General features: G+C 45.1%; 1 protein-coding gene across 1 annotated transcript; it reads right to left on the reverse strand.

Annotated features, from left to right (window-relative positions):
• Positions 1 to 9,534: 9,534 nt before the first annotated feature.
• On the reverse strand, positions 9,535 to 25,800 carry Bnip1 (BCL2 interacting protein 1). Its single transcript, XM_004665015.2, has 6 exons — positions 25,685 to 25,800; positions 21,730 to 21,822; positions 21,020 to 21,111; positions 18,810 to 18,911; positions 17,603 to 17,721; positions 9,535 to 10,123 (listed from the first exon to the last, which is right to left on the reverse strand). Exons 1-6 carry the CDS (start codon positions 25,766 to 25,768, stop codon positions 9,927 to 9,929), a joined length of 687 nt encoding a protein of 228 aa, XP_004665072.1. The 5' UTR covers positions 25,769 to 25,800; the 3' UTR covers positions 9,535 to 9,926.
• Between the last annotated feature and the right edge of the window lie 353 nt (positions 25,801 to 26,153).

The raw sequence follows: 26,153 nt of genomic DNA on the forward strand, positions 1-26,153 counted from the left end.
TACCAATTTACATTGCCACCTGAAGTGGATAAGGGCTCCTCTTTCCCCACACCCTCACCAGGATTTGTGTTATTTTTTTGTTTTTGTTTTTTGGTTTTTTTTGTGTGTGTGTGCTACCAATTCTGATTAGGTGAGATATAATCTTAAAGTAGTTTTAATTCACATTTCTCAGTTGGGCAAAAATGGTAAACACTTTTTGTGTATATGGTTTTTTGAGGTAGGATCTCGCTCTAGCCCAGGCTGACCTGGAATTCACTATATAGTCTCAGGTGGCCTCCATTTCACAGTAATCCTCCTACTTCTGCCTCCCGAGTGCTGGGATGAAAGTCATGCACCACCGTGCCTGGCTAATTGGTGAATACTTTAAAAAATATTTATTGGGGGCTGGAGAGATGGCTTAGTGGTTAAGCGTTTGCCTGTGAAGCCTAAGGACCCCGGTTCGAGGCTTGGTTCCCCAGGTCCCACATTAGCCAGATACACAAGGGGGCGCACACATCTGGAGTTCGTTTGCAGAGGCTGGAAGCCCTGCGCGCCCATTCTCTCTCTCTCCCTCTATCTGTCTTTCTCTCTGTGTCTGTCGCTCTCAAATAAATAAATAAATAATTAAAAAAATATTTATTGGTCATTTGTGAATCTTCTTTGGAGAATTGTGTACTTGGTTCATTAGCCTATTGATAATTGACGGGAATGTGTGTTTCTTTTTATGTTTAACTTTTCTAGTTCTTTGTACAATCTAGATATTAGCCTCTGTCTAAAGTATAGTTGCCAAAGATTTCCTCCAACTCTGTAGGCTGCTTCCTCACACTGGTGGTTTCCTTTGCTGTGCCAAGGCTTTTAAATTTCATGGAATCTGGGCTGGGGAGATGGCTCAGTGGCTAAGGTGCTTTCCTGCAGAGCCTACCATCCCAGGTTCGACTCCCCAGTACCCATGGAAAGCCAGATGCACAAAGGTGTGTGCATGCATCTGGACTCTATATGCAATGGCTGGAGGCCCTGGCATAGCCATTCTCTCTGTCTGTCTCTCTTCTATCTTCCTCTGCTTGCAAATAAATAAATAAAACGATTTAAAAAGAAACAAATTATGAAATCCCCTTTGTCAACTCTTGGGGTTATTACCTGCACTATTGGAGTCCTTTCAAAAGATTCTTGTTGATGTCTCTGTCTTCAGGTGTGTTCCCTGTTTTCCTCGAGTAGTTTCAGCATTTCGGGTCTCTGGGTCATTTTGGATTTGATTTTGTACCTGGAGAGACATAAAGTTCTATCTTCATTCTTCTCCACGTAGACATCCAGCTTCCCCAGCACCATTTGTTAAAGAGTGCGCTCTCTCTCTCTCTCTGTCTCCTTCTCTTTCTTCTACATACGGTTTTGAAACTTTTGTCAAAAATTAGGTGGCCACAGCTGTATGGGTGTATTTCTGGGCAATCTATTCTATTCCATTTCTACTTCTATTTTATTGCTGTATGTGTGTGATTTTTGCCAGTATCATGGTGCCTTTGTCATTATGACCGTGTGGTATAATCTGAGGTCAGGCTTTTGTGACACCTCCAGCATTATTCTTTCTCCCTTTCTCTCCCTCTCTCTCTTTCTCTCTTTCTTCTTTCTTCTTTTTATGAGAGAGAGAGAACTGGCACGCAAGGCCTCCAGCCACTGCAACCGAACTTGATTGTGCACTTGCATCGCCTTGTGTATCTTGGCTTACATGGGTCCTGGGGAATCCGACCTAGGTCCTTTGGCTTTGCAGACAAGTGCTTTAAGTGCTAAGCCATCTCTCCAGCCCTCAGTCCCCCTTTTCCTTCCTTCCTTCTTTCTTTCGTTCTTTTTTTTTTTTTTTTTTTTTTTTGAGGTAGGGTCCTATACTAGCCCAGGCTGACCTAGAATTTACTATGTAGTTGCAGGGTGGCCTTGAACTCATGGTGACCCTCCTACCTCTGACTCCCAAGTGCTGGGATTAAAGGTGTGTGCCACCATGTCCAGCCTTTATTCCCCTTTTACTTTTGGACTTAATTTGAGGAAAATGTGCCTAGGCAAAAAAGAGGATGCTAGGATTGGTAGGAAATCAAAAGCTAGGTTGGAGTAGACATTTTCAAGGGACAGAGACCTAGAGTGGAGCAGGGCAGGACAGCAGTACGCTGGCTTTCTCAGTCCAGGAGTAAAAGTCGACTGGTAGAATTAGCTCTACATCAGGTCTTCTTAGCATTATTCATCACAAATTTTTCCTTCTCCTCTGATCCTGTTTGCTAGCAGGCAACCCTTAGATAACATGAATAAATAGAGTAGCAAATTAATACGGACTGAAAATGAGCAAATGGCCAGTTACTTTTAATCTGGTAGCTTTATTGGTATGAAAAACCAAACAGTAATGCTCCCAATAGAAATTTCAGGACATCAACAAAAGGTTATAGGTGTGTATGAGCAGGGTCTTCCCTGGCGCTCTTTGCCTCCACCCAAATCAAGCTGAGTGTGGAGGGATTGATCCAGACCCAGAGTCTGCATTGTAGACGGCGAGCTACACTTAAGTGTGTAATTAGGAAATACTGCTCACAGAAGAGTTAGGTCCCACATGCTCTGTGGAGCCCACAGCCTGGCAAAGGCTAACATGAAGCCAGACAGGTACACTTGAGGGTGGTGAGCAGCTTAGAGGGTGCCCCTGGACCCTGGTAAGCCCAAAGTAAACTCTTTTAAATTACTTAGAAACAATAAATAGCATTAAAATATAATTAATAAGCAGCCATGTATTGGGAGAATTAATATTATGAAATGTTGTATTACTGAAAGTAAAGATTCAATGCAATCCTGATCAAAATTCTAATGAAATTCTTCATAGAACTAGAAAAAATCTTAAAATTCATATGGAAAGGCGAAAGTAGTGAAAGTATTGATAGCAAGTAGTGAAAACAATCCTAGTTAGGAAGAATAATGCAAAAAATAAAATAACTAACTAAATAAAAGGGCTGGAGAGATGGATTAGTGGTTAAAGAACTTGCCTGAGAAGCCTAAGGACCCATGTTCAACTCTCCAGGTCCCATGTAAGCCAGACGCACAAGGTGGCGCATGTGCCTGGAGTTTGCAGTGGTTGGAAGCCCTGGAGCATCCATTCTCTCTCACACACGAATAAATAAATAATAAATAATTTTTTTAAGTGGGAGGGAATGAGACCATCCGGCTTTTGTTTGGTGGCAAAGCTCAGCTTTGGTGTGAGAAGCAGTGTGGGAGCAACTGGTGCGGCTTTCATTCTGCCATCTTTCCGGCACCTCTAAGTCATAGATACTGACTAGCTTTCCTTTTGTTCCTGATGAAGAAACCACAAGAGAAAGAGGGTGATCCATTGGCCTAGGACACATGACCCGGGAGTGTATAATTAGAGCCCAACTCTCTCTTTGCCCATCCTACTATGGCTCATTAAAGATGCAAGTTGACCCATCTGAGGCCCAATGCAGGGAGCCCTGGGGTCTATGTTATGTTGCCCGAGCCTACAGTTGGAGCCTGCAGGGGCAGTGGGTGTGATAATGCACACCCTCTCCCCTCAGGCCCAGGCTGCAGCCCTTCATTCCTGACAGCATGGCTGAGACTCCAGTCTGCTATCTCTTAGATTAGCCACAGTTATTTTTATTCTGCCTTTGCTTAGGGAAGAAGCATAGCTTGGGCAAACTCATGGGCAGAGGCCCAGGGAAGACCATCACTGGCCTAGGAAGAAGAGAAAACATATATATATATATGGAGAGAGAAAGAGAGAGAGAAAGAGAGAGAGAGAGAGAGAGAGAGAGAGAGGTAGGCTCTTGCTCTAGCCTGGGCTGACCTGCAATTCACTATGTATTCTCAGGCTGGCCTCAAACTTACAGCAATCCTCCCACCTCTGCCTCCTTAATGCTGGGATTAAAGGTGTGCACCACCATGCCCAGCTTATATTGATATTTTTTTAAAGTTCTTTTTTAACTGTCTCTGCTCCTTAGGAGCACCTCCAAATTGAGACCCACTATTCAACTGCCTCCATGGGACATTCAGGGCTACTCACACCTCCCAGCACCATATACTGATGTCTTCTTTCTGAACAACATTGACACGTGTCTGTTGCTAGAGAGTGAAGTCTTGCTTCCGGGTTTGGTGGAGGTGGTTTTGAGGTGCTCTTAGGTGAAGGGAACAGGGACGGTGATGGAGCATGCTACAGTTCCCCCATGCCTGCAAGCTCTTGAGCTGGGCTACAAATTCAACTGGCATAGGACAGTTTCACAGGAGAAAAACCATACCTGGTTTTGTATCCAGACATGGGAGCCCCATGATATACGTGACTGGGAAGGAGGGTCAGGCGGTTGGAGCCTCTCCAGCATCCTGAGCCATGTAAGGAGCAGGATGGGGATGAGGAGGGAGAAAATGAGTGGTGATCTCAACTTGTCTTATGAGACACAGTCACCCAGGGAGTCAGGTGTTCAGAACAGCTCTTTTCTCTACCCACATTCTGACTAGTGTAGTTTTCCTTTATGGATATAGATGTCTTATACAAACACAGCTTTCCAGAACAACTCATGAATCTGTAATTTCTCACCATAATTAGTTCAAAATATGCCAGAAAAGTGTATCTTGAGTGGCATACTCAGGCAGGTCGCTGTAGCAGTTGCCTTCCCGTCACTGGGACAACACTCAATGAGAAGCAGCTCGTGGGAAGAAAGGGTTTATTTCCGATTGGTTTCGAGGTGAAGCTTCATTGAGGTAGGGGAAGCGTAACAGGGAAGACAGCGGGCTCACCTCTCTGTTCATCAGAAGCAAGGAAGAAACAGTCTCTGAGGGAGTTAGCTCTGCATACCCAGAAGGGATAGGTGTAATTAATAAACCTCAAAGCCTGCTCCCGGGAACACACCACCTTGAGTGAGGCTCGACCTCCCACAGGCTCCACCAACTGGGAACCAAGTATGAGACTAATCTCAGGAACCATGGTGGAAGAGGTGGTAGAAAGTTTTTAAGGGCCAAAGAAAGGAGAGGAGAGTTTAGAATACTGTCTTCCAGACACAAAGTGGACTTGACATTCATGACCTCACAGTGGCTGACACTACCTACACAAGACCTGCATAAGAGGGGAAAATGATAACATCAAGACAGAAGAAACACTAATTGGAAAGAAGAAGAGAGCCAATGGAAAGGGGGAAATGACTGATGGGAGGGGATTGTGATCATAGTATACTGTCACTCTCTCTCTCTCTCCATATATGTTTCTGTTTCTCTCTCTCTCTCTCTCTCTCTCTCTCTCTCTCCATATATATATATATATATACACACACACACACACACATAGTGTTTTTTGAGGTAGGGTCTCACTCTAGCTCAGGCTGACCTGGAATTCACTCTGTAGTCTCAGGGTGGCCTCAAACTCTTGGCAATCCTCTTACCTCTATTTCCCAAGTGCTGGGATTAAAGGCGTGTGCCACCATGCCTGGCTTTTAAAATTTTTTTATTGATGACTTCCATTAATGTAGATAATATACAGCCAGGCATGGTGGCACACGCCTTTAGTCCCAGCACTCAGGAGGCAGAGGTAGGAGGATTGCTGTGAGTTTGAGGCCACCCTGAGACTACAGAGTGAATTCCAGGTCAGCCTGGGCTAGAGTGAGACCCTACCTTGAACCCCCCCCCAAAAAAAGTTAAAGAAAGAAAAGCACAAGGTCATGGGGGACATTTTACATTCTAACTGCCACATAAATGTTTTAAGAACCCTTGACTTAACACCATAATCAGCTCAAAATATGCCAGAAAAGTATATTTTGAGCAGTGACAGCACGTCCTCAGCCCCAGCAGAATCCAGAAGGCAAAGGGTTTCAGGGAAGACGAAGCATGGAAGAGAGCCAGGTGTGCTGTGGAAGAAGGGAGTGACCAGCAATCTGTGTAGGTCTGAGGAGCCTCAGAGATGCAGGAATGAAGGTGACCAAGGGGTCCTGGAGAGCCCCCCACCCAGAGACTAGCATGGCTGCTGCAACTCTGGAATGAGCGATGCACTCCCCACAGACAGTTAAAATTGAGGGAACATGGACCTTGGTCTTGAGAGAGCATAGGGATTGAGATCTAAGCTGGCATTCAAGACTGCAGGAAAAACGAACAACAAACAAGGGAGTTGCCAGAGAAGAGGAAAACAAAGGAGGTGTGGTATCAGAGAGCTGGGATGCTTCTAGAAGAAATAATATCCCAGGGCTCAATGGCTCCAGGGAGGCTGTCCCTTCTCCATGGGGCCTCTTCCCTTAGCTGTCCACATGACTCATGGCCTCTGCCTCCTGTCCACATCTCATCCAAGTGAAGCCGGATATGACCACTCTCTTAAAAAGCATTTTTACTTATTTGCAGAGAGAGCAAGAGCAAGACAGAAAGTGTGGGCACATCAGGGGCTTTTGCTGCCGCAAATGAGGTCAAGATGCATGCATGCGCCACCCTGTGCATATGGCTTTATGTGGGTACTGAGGAATTAAACCCCAGCCAGCAGGCTTTGCAAGCAAGTGTCTTTAACCACGAGGCCATCTCTTCAGCCCTTGACCACTCTTTTTAAAAAATGTGTGTGTGTGTGTGTGTGTGTGTGTGTGTGTGTGTGTATACACACTTTATCTGTGTGTTTTATCCCTTGGGTACTTGCAAATGTTTCTTGGCATCCATGGGGGACTGACTCCAGAATGACATAATATATACCGAGAACAAGTCCCATACACACATGCATATGTACATAACACACACATACACACATACTCACACACACATTCCTGTCCCATACATTTTAAGTCATCTCTAGATGACATAACGTCTAAGGCAGTATAAATGCTATGAAAATTGTCATGCTGACAGCTGGGTTTGGTGGTGCACGCCTTTAATCCCAGCACTTGGGAGGCAGAGGTAGGAGGATCGCCGTGAGTTCAAGGCCACCCTGAGACTACATAGTGAACTCCAGGTCAGCCTGAGCTAGAGTGAGACCCTACCTTGAAAAACAAAAAACAAACAAACAAAAATTGTCATGCTGTATTTAGGAGCTAATGACAAGAATTCTGTATGTACAATGTCTGAATGTTTTTTATGCAGTTGGTTAAATCTACAGATGACGGACCTAAGGGTATAGAAGGCAGCTGTATTTTCTGATACAATGACTTATTTAGCATGTAAATCATTTGTCACCTACCCTTCTCCAACAGATTAGTTCACAGTGTGGGGGGGATCTTTTGTTCACTGTGTATCCATAACACACATATCAGGGACATTGTATATACTATTTTTAATTCCATAATTGTTGGCTAATCAAATTGTAGCATATGAATTTGCCTTATTGTGTCCCTGAATAGTAAGGACATTATGTAGTATATCCCCCAAACCAAATTATAAGCAAGCTTCATCTATTTATTTTGGAACCTGTTTTAAACAACAACAAAAGATCCATGACAGCATTTCAAATGTTTGGTGGAGATAATCACACCTGCTGCAGGACCAGAATGAGTAGAGTGCGGACACTGCCCCCTCGTGGCTGAGTGTGGAAGGCTGCTTACTGCACAGCCAGCCAGGGCGGGAGGAAAATGTGTGCTGTTGGATGACATCTCAAAATGGGTCAAATCCGCATCTATTTTTCAGGAGGCAAGTGAAAGAGAAATAACATATCAAAGGGAGGACTTTTAGGGAGTAGAGAGCCCCCACATTTCCATGCCGAGGAGGATGTTGACAACTAGCAGGAAGTAGTAGAGAGAGACGTTAAGACAAGGACGTCCCAACTTGATAACCTCCGTCTGCTGTGCTTACAGCTGGACTCTGAGTGGGAAGTCCCCCACAACCCCAGTGATTTATTCGTAGCTAACTTGACTACAAATAAGATGCATGTGTATAATTTGCACTAAGTGTCTTTTGGCGTCAACAATTGTTTAAGGGTGTGTGGTGTGTGCACAGCTTATCTGTGGTTTTTCTTTCCATGTCCAGCTACGCACTGAACATAGTAAATGGAAAATTCCAGAACAGTTCACAAGCTTTCAATTGAACATCATTCTGAGTAGAAATTTCATGCTGTTCTGCTCTAGTCTGCCCCTGACATGAGCCATCCCTGTGGTGGTTTGAATGTAATGTCCCCATAGCCTCAGGTATTTTTGATTAAGATTAAGCTTCCTGCTTAAGTCTGCCGGAAGAGGTGTGTCACTGGTGTGGGTCTTGAGTCCAGGTCTATGATGTGAGTTCAGTCAAGTCATGCTTGCTGGTGTTGGCCTTTCTCTACGGATGTATGAAGCAAACCAGCTTCTGCCATGATGTAGTGTCACTTAGAATCTGTAAGCCCAAAATAAACCCTTTCCTCCCATAAGCTGTTCCTGGTTGGGTGTTTGTCCCAGCAACGGGAAGGTTAATGCAACAATCCCTTTGACCAGCATACCCTTACTGGACATGCTACCCACCCAGTAGTCCCTTAGCGGCCTTCTCAGTTATCATACTGACTGCTCGAGCAGCAAACTGCTAGCTTGCAGGGTTCTGTACTCTCCAGTGTTTCGGTTATCCGCTAGAGGTCTTGGAACACAACTGAGTAACCTAAGTGGGATTGCTGACTACTGACACACATTAACCTACAACGCGTCGTTAAATCAGTCTAAGGTATCAGCAGTCTCATGTAACTTGGTACTATGTTACTCTGTCTTCACACTGGAGACCTTACCTCTTGGCATCTTCTGTTCAAACAGATCTAAATACGATTGCCTCTGTCTGGTCAACTTTCATGAAGGCCTTTTTGTTTTTGCTGTAGAACATCTCAGGGCCACAGTCCAGGGAAGAGGGACAGCATTTGAGAAGCTCACTGAAGGCCCAGTATTAAGGGAGCTACATGTCCTATTATAGATTCTCTTTTGATTCAATCTGGCCATATTTGGACTTTCACCTCCACTTTACAGAGGGGGAAACTGAGGCTTTACGATATAAGGAAACTAGCTCTTGGTTATGTGGTTTGCTAACAGTAAAGCCAAAACTCAAAACCAAGTGCTTGAGTCAAGTACCTCTCCCACATCCCCTGGAGCTGTAAACAGAAGGAGCCAAGACTTCAAGTGCAAGGCTAGGTCCCTAGCACGAGACAGTAGCATCATCTCCAGGGATGACCTGGCTGGGAGCCTGGACTCTTGCCCTCAACAAAAATGGGGGTCAGAAGGGCCTCAGCTTTTCACTGACTTCTCTCCTTGTTATACTTAATTGGGACCTGAGGGAAGGATGTCAGCAGCAAACCCTTAGCACTGCCCATTGCCAGGCCCTGAGGTGGGGGGGGGGGAAGGGCAGGGAGGAAGCATGTCTCCATGCTGATGTGAGCCATCTCCTGTGGGGGTTGTGTGTGCTCCCCTTCCTGACATGAGATCTTCCATCTGCTGCTGCCGGAGGAGCCCGGTCAGATTTACCAATGCATGTGTAATGACTGGCACTATCTGGGAGACATGGCAAGTGCTGCCAGCTGCTTAATAACACTTTGTTGAGTGAATGACCTAAGCTGAAGTTCTAGAAAACAGTAGGAAAGAGGCATGCACATTCCCAGAGGAGATCTTGTAAAGCTAAATGTAGTTCATTCTATTAAGTATAATCAAGTTTATTGAAGGAATGATCACAAGTTTTCATCATCCTTCTTCCCATCCACCTGGTCGGTTTCCTCCACCAGACCTGACCTCAGGCCTCAGGAGGAGAGGCAGAAGCAAGGATGAGCAAATCCTGGTGGCTGGACTTGAAATGATTCACTTGGCAGCCACCCAGCGTGCTGAACAGCTGAGAGCATGGTGTCCCTCCCTCCGTCCTGCAGGCACCCCCTTTCCTCTGCTCTGCTTGCCCTTTCTGAGGCAGCCATGGGCAGAAAGCCACTTCCTCTCATTCTATCCAAGCCGCTGAGCAAGGCCAGTAACTGGCAGGATGCGCGAGCCCTAGAGAGGAACCTGGACAGATCCTGAATCAGGAATGTAAACACACAAACCTTACAAAAAGGGAAAGAGGCGCTTTTTTACAATATAGAGGACTGTAGCAAGGAAAAGGGCCAGGGCCAGGAAGATGAGAAGTTTGTCCGTCAGTTCTCGGCGGTTATATTTTGTGATGAGCTTCCGGCCCAGCTGGATGGTCCCTGACATGGATTTAAACTCTTCATTTGCATCCAGGATGGTCCGTGAGGAGTTGACTGAAACAGACAAGAAAGGGAGCGTGACTCAGACAGTCCAGCACCAGCACCGACACCACAGCTTCACGAGTAAGACCGGGCCTGCCAAGGCTGGTGCCTCTCAGCAAGACAGGAAGGTGGAGACCACCTGGAGCAGCACACGAACGAGGACCTGACAAGGCGCACTCAGCCAGCACGGTGTGCTGTGGAGGAGCTCCTTGTACATACCAGGGAGAACGGTGAGGCAGGCTGCTGTAACCACCAACCTCAGCTCTTGGAGGCAAGGGGAGCTTACTGAGATGACCCTTCAGCCATGACCATGGATGGTCACTGGGACAGTTGTGTTGGAATAGGAACTGGGAGGCACCAGAACTTTCTATCTGTGAAGTGTGGTATGTTCTTTGTAGGACTACAAACGGGCAAGGATGAGCTGGGCCTGACACAAGCTCATTTGCCCCAGCACTTCAGGACGAGGGTACGGGTGGCAGATTGAAAGGCAGGATGCCTAAGTCCCAGCCACTGTATGGCACCTAGGAGCGCTACGCCCCTCAAAGGGCTCACTGTGCTGAGCTGAGTCAAATGCACTTCTGACACTTAGGCAAGAAGCGCATCTAACAAAGTTCCTCTATAAAGCATCCTCATAATATCCTCGAATGACTACGTTCAATGAAAAGACAAGGTACTCATGAGTGTATGTTTCTTTAAGAGAAGAAAGGGGGATGAAAATTACTTTATTTGCTTACGTTCCAAATGCATGAAAGATTTCAGAGGATATAATATTTATGTGTGTGTGTGTGTGTGTGTGTGTGTGTGTGTGTGTGTGTGTATCCTGGTAACAGTGGTGACCTCTGGGAAGTGGCCCCCAAGGGCTGAGGTTAGTGTCAGAAGGGAGAGCTGTCTCTTTTTCCATACTGTTAAATATCTGTCTTGACAGCACAGCAGCGACCACCCCGGCTCTGGAGCATGGGCAATACTCATCCACACTGAGTGTCGGAGTGGAAAGCACACACTGAATTCTGAACGCCTGACCAGTAGGGAGCTTGCCTGGAGGGCACAAAGCTCTGGTGGCAGAAAGCTTGCCTGGAGGGCTGGAGAGATGGCTTAGTGGTTAAGCGCTTGCCTGTGAAGCCTAAGGACCCCGGTTCGAGGCTCGGTTCCCCAGGTCCCACATTAGCCAGATGCACAAGGGGGCGCACGCGTCTGGAGTTCGTTTGCAGAGGCTGGAAGCCCTGGCGCGCCCATTCTCTCCCTCTCCCTCTATCTATCTTTCTCTCTGTGTCTGTCGCTCTCAAATAAATAAATAAAAAATGAACAAAAAATATTTTTAAAAAAAAAAAAAAAAAAGAAAGCTTGTCTGGAGTACAAGCCCTGGGTTCAATCCCCAGAACTCCCAAGACTGAGCACGGTGCTCAGTCTTTGCAAGCAAGCACCTATGGAGACTTATATTACATATATATATATATACATATATATATATATGGTGTGTGCATGCATGTCATTTGCTGCAAACAAACTCCAGATGCATGTGATACTTTGTGTCTACTTTATATGGTTGCTGGGGAATCAAACCTGGGCTGGCAGGCTTTGCATGCAAGTACCTTTAACCCCTGAGCTGCCTCCCCAGCTCCAGCAGAGACTTCTGAATAGTATTATGAAATGTCATGCACCCAGCACCCTAGAAAAAGCAACCCCCTAGCAACCCAGTCCCTGCCATATCCTGGCTCAATTTCTCCACTCCTATAATTTTGCACCAAATTCACATCCCTAAAATAGTTTTTCATTGTTCTGTTTCACTCAAACAGTGGTCTTAACATACTTTAAAAGGAAAGAGTAAGAACTACATTCTTTCTTCCTTCAATAGTTAATCTCTTCTTACAAAATGTGTCCAAGAATCACCACTGGTACCCTCTCCACATCCTAGAAGCCATCAGCATCTTATGGTTCTGGGAATGAAGTACAAAGTTGCACATGCTAGGCAAGAGCTGAGTTTCATCCACCACTCATCGTATGTGTCTGTGTATCTTTGTGGGAAGCCTTGCTGGCTTTATCAGGCTTTGCTGTGTCAGCTTGTTTACTGCTTTTGTATCCTAATTGTCTGTGCATGAGCACATGATGTTATCCTAACATGGCTGCTCACCTATCCCGATTGGGTGATGCATAGTCAGCTGATGAGACTTAAGCCAATCAGACGACACTGCACAATCATCTGACCACTAGTATATAAGCTTGGGGCTCTGTAGGGTCAGGGTCCTTCTCTCTTTCAGTCTGGAGCTCCCAATAAAGTGTGTTTGAGAAGAATCCTGTTGTTGTTGTTCTTCCTGCTGGCGGGAGGGGCGCAACAAGTGGTGCCGAAACCCGGGAACTTGTCAACAAACGGCCAATTGAGAGGACCCCTGAGGATACTTCCGAGGGAGGATTCAGAACTCAACACACGGAGCGGCGGTACCGGTAAGTTCCCCTGGTGCTATATGATAAGTTTTGGCCTGTAACTGATCTCTAAGTAACATACATAAGGTTGCAAAATGGGACAACACCACTCCACCTTTTTGGAGCCACTTCAGGAAGTACTAACACAACGTAGACTTAAGATTTCAGATAAAACTCTTAAAGGGTTTTTGGAAGAAGTGGCTATGATAGCGCCTTGGTTTGAGCTGACTGGAGGTTTAAATTTGACCTGCTGGGATAAATTAGGCAGAGACATTGACCGTGAGTCAGAAACGCGAAAGTTGCGCGCAGGTACACAGCCCTTATGGCGTTTGGTGCGATCCTGTTTGGAGGACAAACATTGTGAAGAAGTGATCAGGGAAGGTCAACGCATATTAGCACATCATCAAGATAGTATGTCAGAGTCTGAAGAAAGTAAAAGGGGAAAACAAAAAAAGGTTAAAATAAAAAGAGAACCTAGGTTTCAAATAGAACAGAATAAAAGTGCGCAGAATAAAAATGAATCACAAAAGGAAGGGCCAAATTCAGGTCCTAAGTTATATCCAGATTTAATGGAACTTGCAAATTTATATATAGAAAGTTCTAATGAATCTGAGGGAGAAGAATTAACTCCAGAGGAAGAACAGGATTTTGAGGAAGTAAAGACTGAATGTGGTCGGGAGTGTTCTAGACCCAGACAAGATGGCGTCTTTGCTTCTCCTCCAGCTTATGCTTCTATGAGTAAAAAACGTAAACAACAAGATGGCCAACTTCCGTTTGGGGCACGTCCTTCGTCCGGATGTAGTCTGATAAAACCAGATACTTGGAAAAAGCTGGCTAGTGCTTATCCAGTCTTTGAGGATCCTAATACCAATAATAGATATCATGAAGCTATAGGATATAAGGATGTACTTGAAAATGTCTGGAAAGGCCCGGATCCAGTTATAGCCAGATCCAGGGGAGCTGTTTGTGTTTTTCCACAGGGCCAAGCTGATCCTATCTGGGTGCCAGAGCGGTTGACTCGAATCGTGCGTCATGAGACAACAAGGAATGACAACCTCCGTATTACTACTGATGATCCTGAGCCTGTTCCTGCCGATGATGATAAAGGGAATTAAGATACAGTTTTGGGCTGTGGCCAGAACATGGCCTGTCCCTATGCCAGTTCATTCATATTCTAGTGTCTTACCTACTCTATTTTCCACATCTTGCCAAGGGGAAATGCCTTGCATCAGGGATCCTATGCAAACACCAACAATTTATAATCAAACTTCTTTTCATCTGAATGGCACTTTGTGTTTTTTCCAGGGTAATAAGAACCTAGCTCCCCCATGTATTGTATTACAAAAACAAAATCTTAGTGCTTGGCAGGACCCATTAGAAAAGTCTAAAGTTGATATGAGTATAATACTTGCAACTTTAACTCAGATTACTAAGAAAAAACAAAATGGGTCAAAAGAGGGAGGTAATGTTACAAATGTTAATATTACCACATTATTGATACAGAGTGAAGTGACTGTCCCTTCTAGACAGCCCAATCTTAAGATATATGCTAGTAATGTAAAAGGTGCTCCCTGGTGTGAACCTAATTATACATTTCCTCCGATTTTTACTCCATGTCAGAGTTCAGATAAAATCCAGAAACAGATCTTACAGGGATTTCAAATGACCCCTCCATTAAGGCGTTACCAATTTAAAAGTAAAGGAGATGATACTCTTAGTAATAGTGCTGGTTGGCCCTGGTATAAATGGCTTCTGTCCAATGAGGCCGGTGCAATGGCAGATGTGTCAGCTTTAGCAGGATTATTGGGAACTAAACATGCATTATGGAATGTTTCAGCAGTTAGAGTTAATATAAATGATAAAATTTATATTAAAGACATAAATAAAAATCACCAATGGATTAATAGTAGCTTCAATCCAGCCTCAATTTGTGTACAAGCTCCATTCTTTTTTCTGACAGCAAATGTTAGCACTAACATCTCTTTGATAGATTGTAGAAATATCACATGTTGGCTTGCAGAGTGCTGGAATGCTAGAGTTAATCTAGCTTTAATAGTAAAATTACCTACTTTTGTCCCCATTCCAGTAGAGGCGGATCCAAATACCTTTCCTTTAGTAGGACTTATTCGTCATAAAAGAGATTTTGGTATTACTGCAGCAATCATTTCCGCCATCGTCATTTCAGCTGCAGCAGCAACTACTGCTGCTATTGCCATGACATCTCAGGCCCAAACTGTGGAAGTTGTTAATAATATAGTAGAAAAGACTTCTACAGCATTAGAAACACAAGAAGCAATTAATACACACCTTCTTGCTGGTATTCATCTAGTCAATCAAAGAGTAGATTTGGTGCAGAATCAAGTAGAGGAATTATATAAAATAATACAACTTGGATGTGTGTCTCAGTATCAACATTTGTGTATTACTCCTTTGCAATTTAATTTTACTGCTTCTTTTAATCAGAGTCGCAAGCTAGCTGAATTTTTGGCAGGAAACTGGACGCGTGAAGGAGAGCAGCTATCTCGGAAGTTACTGTTCCAGATTGTACAGCTGAATGGAACTCATTTGGAGCCAATCTCTTTGGGAGATTTTACTTCTTGGTTATCTTCTGCATTTTCTTTCTTTAAGGAATGGGTGGGGGTGGCTATGTTTGGAGCAGCCCTTTTGTGTGGTATGGTGTTCTGTCTCTGGCTTATCTGTCGAATCAGACGACAACGTCACCAGGATAACATAAAGATTGTTCAGGCACTTATAGCTTTGGATCAAGGAGCATCTCCACAAGTGTGGCTGGCAAGCCTGCAAAATGGTTAGTTCCACCCTGCTTACTGTAAGGCCTTTGCACACCAAGTGACCTTGTTGTCATTGCACCTTGGAAGGCTTACATTCCTGCATGAGCAGCCTTTGCACCCTGAAGGGATTTTTCCATTGCACTCGGGAAGGTGCTGAAGCAGGCTTTTGGTCTTGGGCTCTACCCTTGATCGGACTGGCCATCATGAGGGCTGGTCCTGGATCGGGTATCCTGAGGTTCAAAACAATTTTTAAAGGGGGAACTGTGGGAAGCCATGCTGGCTTTATCAGGCTTTGCTGTGTCAGCTACTGTGGGAAGCCTTGCTGGCTTTATCAGGCTTTGCTGTGTCAGCTTGTTTACTGCTTTTGTATCCTAATTGTCTGTACATGAGCACATGATGTTATCCTAACATGGCTGCTCACCTATCCCGATTGGGTGATGCATAGTCAGCTGATGAGACTTAAGCCAATCAGACGACACTGCACAATCATCTGACCACTAGTATATAAGCTTGGGGCTCTGTAGGGTCAGGGTCCTTCTCTCTTTCAGTCTGGAGCTCCCAATAAAGTGTGTTTGAGAAGAATCCTGTTGTTGTTGTTCTTCCTGCTGGCGGGAGGGGCGCAACATATCTTTTATGCCCACATCAGAGCATAATCGTCTAACTGTCCTGACTCAGAAGCCCCACCCTTCTGACCCCTGGGCCTGGCCTCTCATTTTCTCCAAGGTCTCGTGCAAGGTACAGCAGGGACATACTGGTTTCTTCTGAGACTAAGTGCTCAGGCAAGCTAACACACAGGTGACTTGGGCTACTCTCCCACTTTCCTTTTGTTTGTAGCTGTTTGACAGAGCAAAGGAAGTGCTTAAACACTATAGATATATTTAGCAGAGATCATGGTACAAGGATTCTAGGTTTATTTTTTTTTTCTCCAAAGAGACCTTTAATTTATTTTTAAAAAGAAAAGCCATTGAGACTGGGATGATGGCTCAGCAGTTAAATGTGCTTGATTGCAAAGTCTGCAGGTCTGGATTCAATTCTCAAGCCACCCACAAAAGTCACACACAAAAAGTGGCACAAGCATCTGGTATTCATTTGCCTTGACAGAAGGAAGAGGTCCTGGCACCTGGCATGCCTATACACACACAAATTAATAAAAGGAAATGAGCTGGGCATGGTGGCATGTGCCTTTCTTCCCAGAACTCAGGAGCTGAGATAGGATTGCTGTGTGAGTTCAAGGCCAGCTTGAGGTGACAGAGTGAGTTCCAAGTCAGTCTCAGCTATAGTGTGACCCTGTCTCAAATAAAAAGATAAAGAATACACTGGTGGCGCATGCCTTTAATTCCAGAACTTGAGAGGCAGAGGTAGGAGGATCATCATTAGTTCAAGGCCACCCTAAAGACTACTGAGTGAATTCCAGGTCAACCTGGGCTACAGGAGACCCTACCTCGAAAACCCCCTCCAAAAAAATGTGTGTGTGTGTGTGTGTTGTGTGTGCATATACACACACATACACATACATACATATATACATTACATACATACTGAATTACTTATGGATGATATCTGTGATGGGGCAGGGGTAAAGGTTGAACATTGAATTGATAACCATTCAACTTGCAAGCAAGTTGACAGGTTCAAGAATTCCCTATACCATTCTCTCTACTATGTGAAGTATTCCAAAAGTGTTTCAAAGAATAAGAAGTAAACTTCTTTTCCATTCCCCTACACTGAGGAGTCCCGGGGTGGGGGGTGGGGGGGAGTGGGGAGGGAGGTCGCAATTCTCTACAAAGCAGCTGAAGTGGAAAAGCTTCCTGAGAACCAGGTGGTCTCAAGCTTCCCCCCTGCGGCCTCTGACTGGTACATCTTAAAAGGAACTGAGTCGGTAATACAAAAATGAGGTTCTGGGGCTGGGGGTCTTGCCACTGGCCATAATTCCTAACCCTACCTGGTATTACCGGACCCCAGAGCTCTTGCTGAAATCCCTACTCCCAGGCCTCTTGCCCAGCCTTGCACACATGCTCTCCAAGGGAGACTGCAGATGTACTTTTCACACAAGCCCCTGGGAAGGCTTTCACCAGGGAACAGTGACGGTGTGCGTAACCTCCAGTGCAACTGCAACAACCCGAAAGAGAAACAAGAGCAGCACTTGGGCATCCTGGGAAGGACAAAGCGTCCTCTCATTTCGTGAATGACCTGTTCCACAGTCAGGAGGCTTTGAGTGGGCCAGGTGGAGGCACTGAGGCAGAGATGCGGAGCTGGTGGTCTGGAGCAGTTCTCCACTCCTTACCTAGTGTGTGCATCGCCTCCTCACTCTGCTGGACCTGCTGTGACATCATCCTGCTGATCCCCATGAGACTCTCGGTGATGGCGCTGGATGTCTGAGCCAGGCTCTCTTTTGTGGTTTTCCTACAATTCCAGAGGAGGGAGGAGGAAGGCCAAAAAATCCATGCTTTCAGAAAGCACCAGATTTAATCTATCACATTAAATTTTTTTTTTTTTTTTTTAAGACAGGACTTATGCTGCTAAAGCTGGTTTGGAATGCATGGCCCTGGCTTAGCCTCCCAAGCCCTACGATTACAGGTGCACACCACCACACCTGGCTAGGACGTGATTATGGGTGCACACCACCACGCCTGGCTAGGATGTGATTACAGGTGCACACCACCATGCCTGGCCAGGATGTGATTACGGGTGCACACCACCACGCCTGGCTAGGATGTGATTACAGGTGCACACCATCACGCCTGGCCAGGATGTGATTACGGGTGCACACCACCACGCCTGGCTAGGACATGATTATGGGTGCACACCACCACGCCTGGCTAGGACGTGATTACAGGTGCACACCACCATGCCTGGCTAGTACACATTAAACTAGCAGCCATCTCTAAAGCAATTTGCAGTAAGTACTGGAAATCTTATATAATAGAATACTATGCATGGTTAAAATAATACTTAAATAGAGTCTTTGAAAAACTAACTAGAGCTGGGGATATATAGCTCAGTTGTTAAAGTGCCTGCTTAACACTCTGTTTGGACCCCAGCATGCATAAACAGGATGTGGTAATGCATACCTATAATCCCCACCCTCAGGAGGTAGAAAGGAGGATCAGAAATTCAAGGAGAGCTGGGCATGGTGGTACACACCTTTAATCCCAGCACTTGGGAGGCAGAGGTAGGAGGACCACTGTGAGTTCGAGGCCACCCTGAGACTACATAGAGAATTCCAGGTCAGCCTAAGCTAGAGTGAGACCCTATCTCAAAAAAAAAAAAAAAAAAATCAAGGTGATCCTCTGTTACATAAGTTTGAGGCCAGCCTGGGATGCATGACTCCTTGTCTCAACAATTTTTAAAAGCAAAAAGCATTACTTATGTAATGACATTAAGGATAAATGCCATGTTGAAAACAGAGAGTACTCCCTACGAGAGGGTTACATCATGTCATCTGTTACATATTCTTTTATCAAGGTGCCAAAACACAGAAAGACAGATACCTTTGCCTTAAGGGATCTCCTCCTTGGAGAAGCTCTGCTTTCTCTAGGTTGTCAATGGCCATTTTACAGGTGAGATTGGCTTTCCTCCATGACGTCTGATTGCTGGAAAAAGAAGGATGCAAGTGAATTTCTGTTCACTCCTCTAGGCTGCTAGCTCCAATCACAGTAGTTCATCCTCCTGAGATAGCAGAGTCCATCCCCACCTCCCACCACTTCCTCTCTGGTTGCCCTCACAATGACTTTAGTGCAAGTCCTACCATCTTTACGCTGAACTCTGGATGTTATCTCCAGGATGTTCCATCCTGTCCCTCTCCCTTGGGCAGCTGGGAAACCAGAGACCTAGCACTCTGCTGTTTATAGTCTCACAATGGCTACAGATATCAGTCTAGCTTTCAACCTTCCTCACTCCTCACGTTGAGCCCTGTTCTTAAGTGACTATGGTGGGTCTCCTGCTTGACATGTGTCCTGGTTGTGCCATTCCTTGAGAACTATGACCTATAGTAACTATTCCTTGTCCCTGGGTGGCTTAATGAATGCATGTTTTAAAGGAGATAAAAAGATCACAAGAACCAGACATGGTGCTGCATGCCTTTAAAATCCTAGCACTTGGGAGGCAAGGTAGGAGCATAGTCATGAGTTTGAGGCCTGCATGGACTACAGACAGAGTTCCAGGTCAGCCTGGACTAGAGTGAGACTCTACTTCAAAACAAAGCAAAACAAGGAGCTAGAGAGATGACTTAGCGTTTAAGGTACTTGCCTGCAAAGCCAAAGGACCCAGGTTCAATTCCTCAGGACCCATGTAAGCCATATATACAAGGTGTATCTGTGTCTAGAGTTAGTTTCCAGTGGCTAGAGGCCCTGGTGCACCCATTCTTTTTCTATCTCCCCTCCTCCTTTCTCTCTCTTGCTCTCAAATAAATAATAATAATAATAAGCAAATGAACATAAAAACCATTCTTTCTCAATACTTCTCTAAGACTTGCTGTTCTTTACATACTACAGACCAACCATGGGCAATATGAATGTACTGTATCAGGAGGGCCTGGGTGATAGGATTATAATCTCTATCTACTGTTTTACAAGTGGCGGCTCACATTTGCCGCACAGCAAGTTGAAATCGGTAATATGGCCTTTACTGGCAGACTAAAAAGCTAACTGTATTCCTCTAAGACTCATGCTCTAGAATAGAAGGCTTACACAACTAGTGCAAGTCAACAGTGCTGAGCCCTGGAAGTGTTCACAAATGGTAACATGGGTTGGGTTGGGGAAATTGCTCAGTGGCTAAAGGCACTTGCTTGCCAAGCCTGCTGGCCCAGGTTCAATCCCCCAGCACCCACATAAGAAATGGGTGGAATCTTCTTCCATTAGGTTATACTTTCTATTCTTTTCTTTAAAATGAAAAAGCAGAATTTCAAATTGGCAGCAACTAATACTATGTCTTACAACTAAGTACATACACACTAAGTTCAGTCCAAAGTGCAAAATGAGCTGGGTGTGGTGGTGCATGCCTTTCATCCCAGCACTTGGGAGGTAGAGGTAGGAGGATCGTCTGAGACTATAATAAATTCCAGGTAAGCCTGGGCTAGAATGAGGCCCTACCTTGAAAAGCAAAAACAAAAACAAAAAACAAAGTGAAAAATGAATTACACACACATATGAACATCAGATTTGATTATAGTGGTACTTTTTTTATTGTTGTTTTGTTTCAGGAGGCAATGTCTCACTCTATGCCAGATCTGGAACTCCCTATGTAGTCCAGACTGGTCTTGAGCTAACAGTAACCTTCCCTCCTACCTCAGCCTCCCAAGTGCTAGGATTATAGGTGTGAGTCAAATGCCCAAGCAGTGGCATATTTCTCTAAACTATTCATTTATTCATTCACCCTACAACTGCCTACAGTCTGACTTGTGTTATAAAGAACATACACACTTACCACATTAATCTCCACACAGTGTGTGTGGTAAATAATGTACTGTTTAGGGAGATTTTTGGAAACAGGGTAAAGAAAGCAGTCTGAAATTTCTCCAATTCTTTGTGATGATCTTATTCTGAACATGTCTTTCATTTGTGTAAATAACCTGAGAAGCTGATAATGAAAGTTTTGATTCATTGGAAGAAAAAAAACAAAAACACTAAGATTATGAGACCAACACCTATCAGGGAGCAAGTGACCAGCAGAGGTGGCTGGCCAGAGACCAGGGCCCACCTACCTGAGCATCTGCTTTTTGTGGTTCTCCACTTCCTGGAGCAGGAGCTGTTTCTCTGACTCTTTGTCCTGCTCCTTGGCTGACTGCTCAAGCTCCTTGGAGGGAAACAGCTCTGTTAGCCTTTGACAACAGGACACCTAGGGATGCTGGGCAAAATGTAACACAGAGCCTTTGAAATGTGCAGTTCAATCTGCAAGACAGTAAGGAAAATCCCAGGGTCCAAAGTAAGGGAGGAGCTGAGAACTGAAGAAGTGGAGAAATGACTGCATGCCCTGGATCTGAGAGGTGGAGAGGAGAAATAACTGCATGCCCTGCACAGGCTTAAATACCATCATGTTTTCAAGTGTTGTCTTGGTTCTATATCTAGTCTATGAAAGGTTGGTTCCAAACAAAGCCAGGGGTTTGAGCACATTCAGACAGAAAACTGAAGCATAAATCCACCTGAGCTTGCACACTAGAACTGAGAACACAAGTCCAGGACTCACCAATGTTCTCTGTGCAGTGAAAAGGGCCAGGAACATGTCCATTCACCAGCACAGTGAAACATGGGCACTCCTGGTTATTTTTGGCTATGGACTCTGGAGAACAGGTTGGTCCAGTCACCCTCACTGTGAAAACTTTTAGCTGCTCTAATATGTGGAGAACCTGGTCAGCAGAGGCCATGCCCCTTCACTGCTCTCCATCTTCAGCCTCCTGGCTGTGTGCATACTCACCTGTATCCTGTGCCGTAGCTGCTGAAGCTTCTCCTTCACTTTACTGTTCAACTCAGAGAGTGCACTTAAGGGTCCCGAGCAATCGCGAATATCCTAGAAGGCAGTGAAGAGATGAGGGGCCTTTCTCAAACAAATGAAATGAAATCACTACAAGGAGAAAGCTGACTCCGAACACAACTAAGCTGGCCTGACTTGAGTCCACCCTGCTCATTGCTGTTCTCTGAAACGGAAGCAAAAACATGATCATGTTCAGTTATTTCATTTCTCTTACGATTAATCAGAAAACATCAGAGCAGGTTGGGATTACAGCTCACTGGCAGAGCACTTACGTAGCACTCTTGAGACCTGGGTTCTATCTCCAGAACCCCCCTTCCCCACATGTACATGTACACACATGTGTGTCTATATATGTGTATACATAGATATAGGCAATACAGCTCAACCTTGATAAAGTTCTTAGTCCCTAAAAAGCTTAGCAAAATGTCATATAGCCACTATACAAGGCTTAAAGCAGCTTACGTGTTCACTAAGAATGGACATCCAAAAGCGACACTATAACTTTACATTCTTCCAACCTAAAAATCAGGATGTTTGAACATTCCTGGCAACATACAGCAAGATTAACTAAGTCTGATTTTCACAAGCCATCTGTTCAAAGTCGCAATGTTTATAGACATGTTTAAGGATATATTGAGAACTTGTTTCTGGAAACAAATCTGGAGTTACTGGGGCCAAGTTTTAAAACACACTCTAGATTCTGACTATGTACATGCAGATCCTGGTTATAGTAACTTATTTAGCTGTGCAACTTTGAAAAAGTTACTAAAGTTCTCTGTGTTGTCACATGTCTACCCTCAAGATCATCTGTCTATAAGGACTCAGAGGAGAGCATCTGGAACATCTTAAGAACACAATGTACTGGCTGTAATCACTCTCACTAGTGCCCCCAAACCAAAACACTACAGAGGACAACAGGAAACCTAGGCAATTCAGATGATATGAAAACAAACTTTTCCTTTTTGCTTTAAAATCTTGGGTGTAACCTGGAAGTGCTAGAGCACGCCTTTAATCCCAGCATTCAGGAGGCAGAGGTAGGAGGATCGCTGTGAGTTCAAGGCCACCCTGAGACTACACAGGGAATTCTAAGTCAGCCTGGGATAAAGTGAGACCCTACCTCAAAAAAAAAAAAATAAAAATTAAAGCCTTGTGTAGAGGCATACTCTTTTAATCATAGCACTCAGGAAGCAGAGGTAGGAGGATCGCTGTGAATTCAAGGCCACCCTGAGACTACATAGGGAATTCCAGGTCAGCCTGGGCTAGAGTGAGATTCTACCTCACAAAAATAAAAATTAAAGCTGGGTGTGGTAGCATACACCTTTAATCCCAGCACTCAGGAGGCAGAGGTGGGAGCATCGCCATGAGTTTGAGGCCACCCTGAGACTACATAGGGAATTCCAGGTCAGCCTGGGCTAGAGTGAGAACCTACCTTGAATCACTAAATAAATAAATAAAAGTCTTGGGTAAAGTCTTTTATTTCTTAAGAAAGGGTCATTCTGTGTAATCTAGCCTGGTCTCAAACTCATGAAGATCCTGCCACTGTCTCCCACATGCAATAGCTACTATGCCAGGATTTTTCTTTTCTTTTTTTCCTTTACATATTTACTTTGACTTATTTACTCGTTTATGTTGAGAACTGAACCAGGGTCTTGCACATGATAAGCATAAACTCTTACACTAGGTTATACTCTCCAGTCCCTGGTAATTTCATTTGCATGAATTTAGTCTCATGTTTAATTTCCTAGAACTGGCTCAGAAGTTTTGTTCCTTATAGATCTGAGGAGTGAAGTTCAAGAAATTCATTTTATTTTATTATTTAAGTTTAGCTGGCTTATAGAGATTCATTCATTCTGGCACTTTCAAATGCAGTTTGTTGATTTCTACCACCACTTCCCTCACCCAAGCATTAAACTTCTTCACTTATCTCCAGCTTACACATTAAATCACATTCAAAGGCTGGAGACATGGCTTAGTAGTTAAGGTGCTCGCCTGTGAAGCCTAAGGACCAAGGTTAAATTACCCAGTACCCATGAAAGCTAGATGCACAAGGTGGTGCAAGCCTCTGGAATCCCATTTGCAGTGGCTAGAGGCCCTGGCATGCTCACTCTCTCTCCTTAGGCCTCTTTCAAATAAATAAACAAAGTTGTTTTTTTTTTTTAACTCACATTCGAGCCGGGCGTGGTGGCGCATGCCTTTAATCCCAGCACTCGAGGCAGAGGTAGGAGAATCACCACGAGTGTGAGGCTTCCCTGAGACTACATAGTGAATTCCAAGTCAGCATGAGCTAGAGTGAGACTCTACCTTGAAAAAACAAACAAAAAAATTCAACTTGTATCATACAATAAACCAAACCAATAATTGGTATTTTGTGCATCCGAGTTACCTGGGAGCCCTACCTCCCCTATCTCATATATCCCAGGCTGAAATTTCTAGTCCTCTTCCACTTCAGGAGTGTTGGGATCACAGGCCTGTGCCATCTCAATGGGCTTATGCAGTGCTGGGAAGCAAATCCAGGGCTTGTTACACGCTACGGAGGCACTCTCCCAACTTAGCTACAGACATCCCTTGGCTTTTGTCACAGCTCCCTGTAAACTCTGGGTTTACACATCTTGCCAGGTGACATTTGTTGGCAAAGGAAACAATTTGTTTAAAAACTAGCAGTGACACATCCCTGATACTGAGAACATGAAACAGGGGTAGTCATGAGCCCTAGAGGTGTAACATCTGCTGATGTCTGGATAAATGTATATACTATGCTTATCAAACTGCCCAGTAAGCACTTCTCTTAATATTCAAACCCTTATATTAATGCTACTCTCACTTTGGGTACAGAACCTTCTCTTTTCAGATGGCAGTGACCTTGGGACGACTCGGAAGGTATCATAGTGCTGGAAACAAGTGACTAGAGTACTGAGTAACATCTCGATCACACCTTCCAAGGCTCAGGGTCTAATGCGGAAGAGGTGGTGGAAAGAAGAATGTAAGAGCCAAAGGAAGGGTAGGGCTCCGTACAACGTGCTCCCTCCAGACACAAAATGGCCTGGATATCCATGACCTCATAGTGCCTGACACCACCTACACAAGACCATCGTATGAAGAGGAAAAGATCATGACATCAAAATAAGAGAAAGACTGATTGAAATGGGGAGGGGATATGAAGGAGAATGGAATTTCAAAGGGGAAAGTGAGGGGAGGATGGGAGGGTATTACCAGGGGATATTTTTTATAATCATGGAAAATGTTAATAAAAATTGAGAAAAAAACTAGCAGTGACTAAAACTCCCCGATTCCTTTTGCTAGCTTCTGGGAACCATTCCTACACCCCTGATTCTGGCCTAGGTTAGTTTTATTGCACTGTTTGCTGTCCTCTACAGCTTAAAACCAAGTCCCTCACTTCCCCCAAATGTTAAAGCAGGGTGGAAAAGTCCCCAAATGCTCATCCTAGGCCAACTTCCTCCATCCAGGTCCCAATGCTGCCAACGCTTGTCTTCCCAGCCAGCCTTAGCGTTCAGAGTCCCGTTAGCTCGGGCGCCGGCCGGCGGGGGCGGGGCTCAGGGCGCGCGGGGCGTGGCCGCACGGAGATGGCTGCCGGCGGCGCCTACGGAAGCCGACAAGGAGCGCGGGCGGAGCGGCGGCGGTCGGGGCTGTGACAGTCACCCCGGGTTACTACGGGACTACCCAGGGACGGGGGCAGAATATGAGGATGCCTCCGAATATGGTGAACCGATGGCACTCAGAAAAAGTATGAAGGCCAATGGTGGGGAATCGGACCAAATGGAAGACCACAGTGTAGTTGGGCATGAGACACGACCCAAGGAAAGTCCTGGTGGCCGCCGGGGAGACCCATGAGCTTGAGTTATGGATCCTAGAGCCGGGTAGACGTCCCAGGAATCAGTACCTGGATCAGCGCCTTCACCTCCAGGTCGAATTTGACAATCTCTTGGTTGCAGATTCGGACGTGGACATCTTGGGAAGCCGCCATATTGGAGACACCGCCTACGGATAGCGGCGGTGCCCAAGCTTAAGCGCGCGTTCTCGCAGTTTGGTAGTGGCCAATGGCGGTGCCGCAAGACGTGGGGACTTTCCCTGACACGTGAGCAGAGTTCAGCCTCTCCTCTCTGCTCTAATAAGGCACAGAGGAGAAAGGGGGATAACGAGGACGCTTAAGGCTGGGGGTACACAGCTCACTTGGGCCTGACTTTCACAATGCCCTGGTTTCGATCCCAAATACCCAACAAATAAAAAACAGAAGATGCTTAACAATGGCCACTTTCCATACTTTTTTTTCCCCCCTCTTAAATCATATAGTCTAGTGACTTTGTCTTTAAGATGGGGGAAGGAGAAGACCAAAAGTATCAATTAGGATG

The sequence above is a fragment of the Jaculus jaculus genome, chromosome 6 (assembly GCF_020740685.1).
Source record: "Jaculus jaculus isolate mJacJac1 chromosome 6, mJacJac1.mat.Y.cur, whole genome shotgun sequence".
Classification (NCBI taxonomy): Eukaryota; Metazoa; Chordata; class Mammalia; order Rodentia; family Dipodidae; genus Jaculus; species Jaculus jaculus.

Coding starts and splice junctions, on each gene's coding strand:
- Bnip1 (XM_004665015.2), bottom strand. CDS start 25,768: ATGGCGGCTTCCCAAGATGTCCACGTCCGAATCTGCAACCAAGAGATT. Junction 21,112..21,729: donor AGCTACGGCACAGGATACAG/GTGAGTATGCAC, acceptor TTTCCCTCCAAG/GAGCTTGAGCAGTCAGCCAA. Junction 10,124..17,602: donor GGAGGCGATGCACACACTAG/GTAAGGAGTGGA, acceptor TGTCTGTTTCAG/TCAACTCCTCACGGACCATC.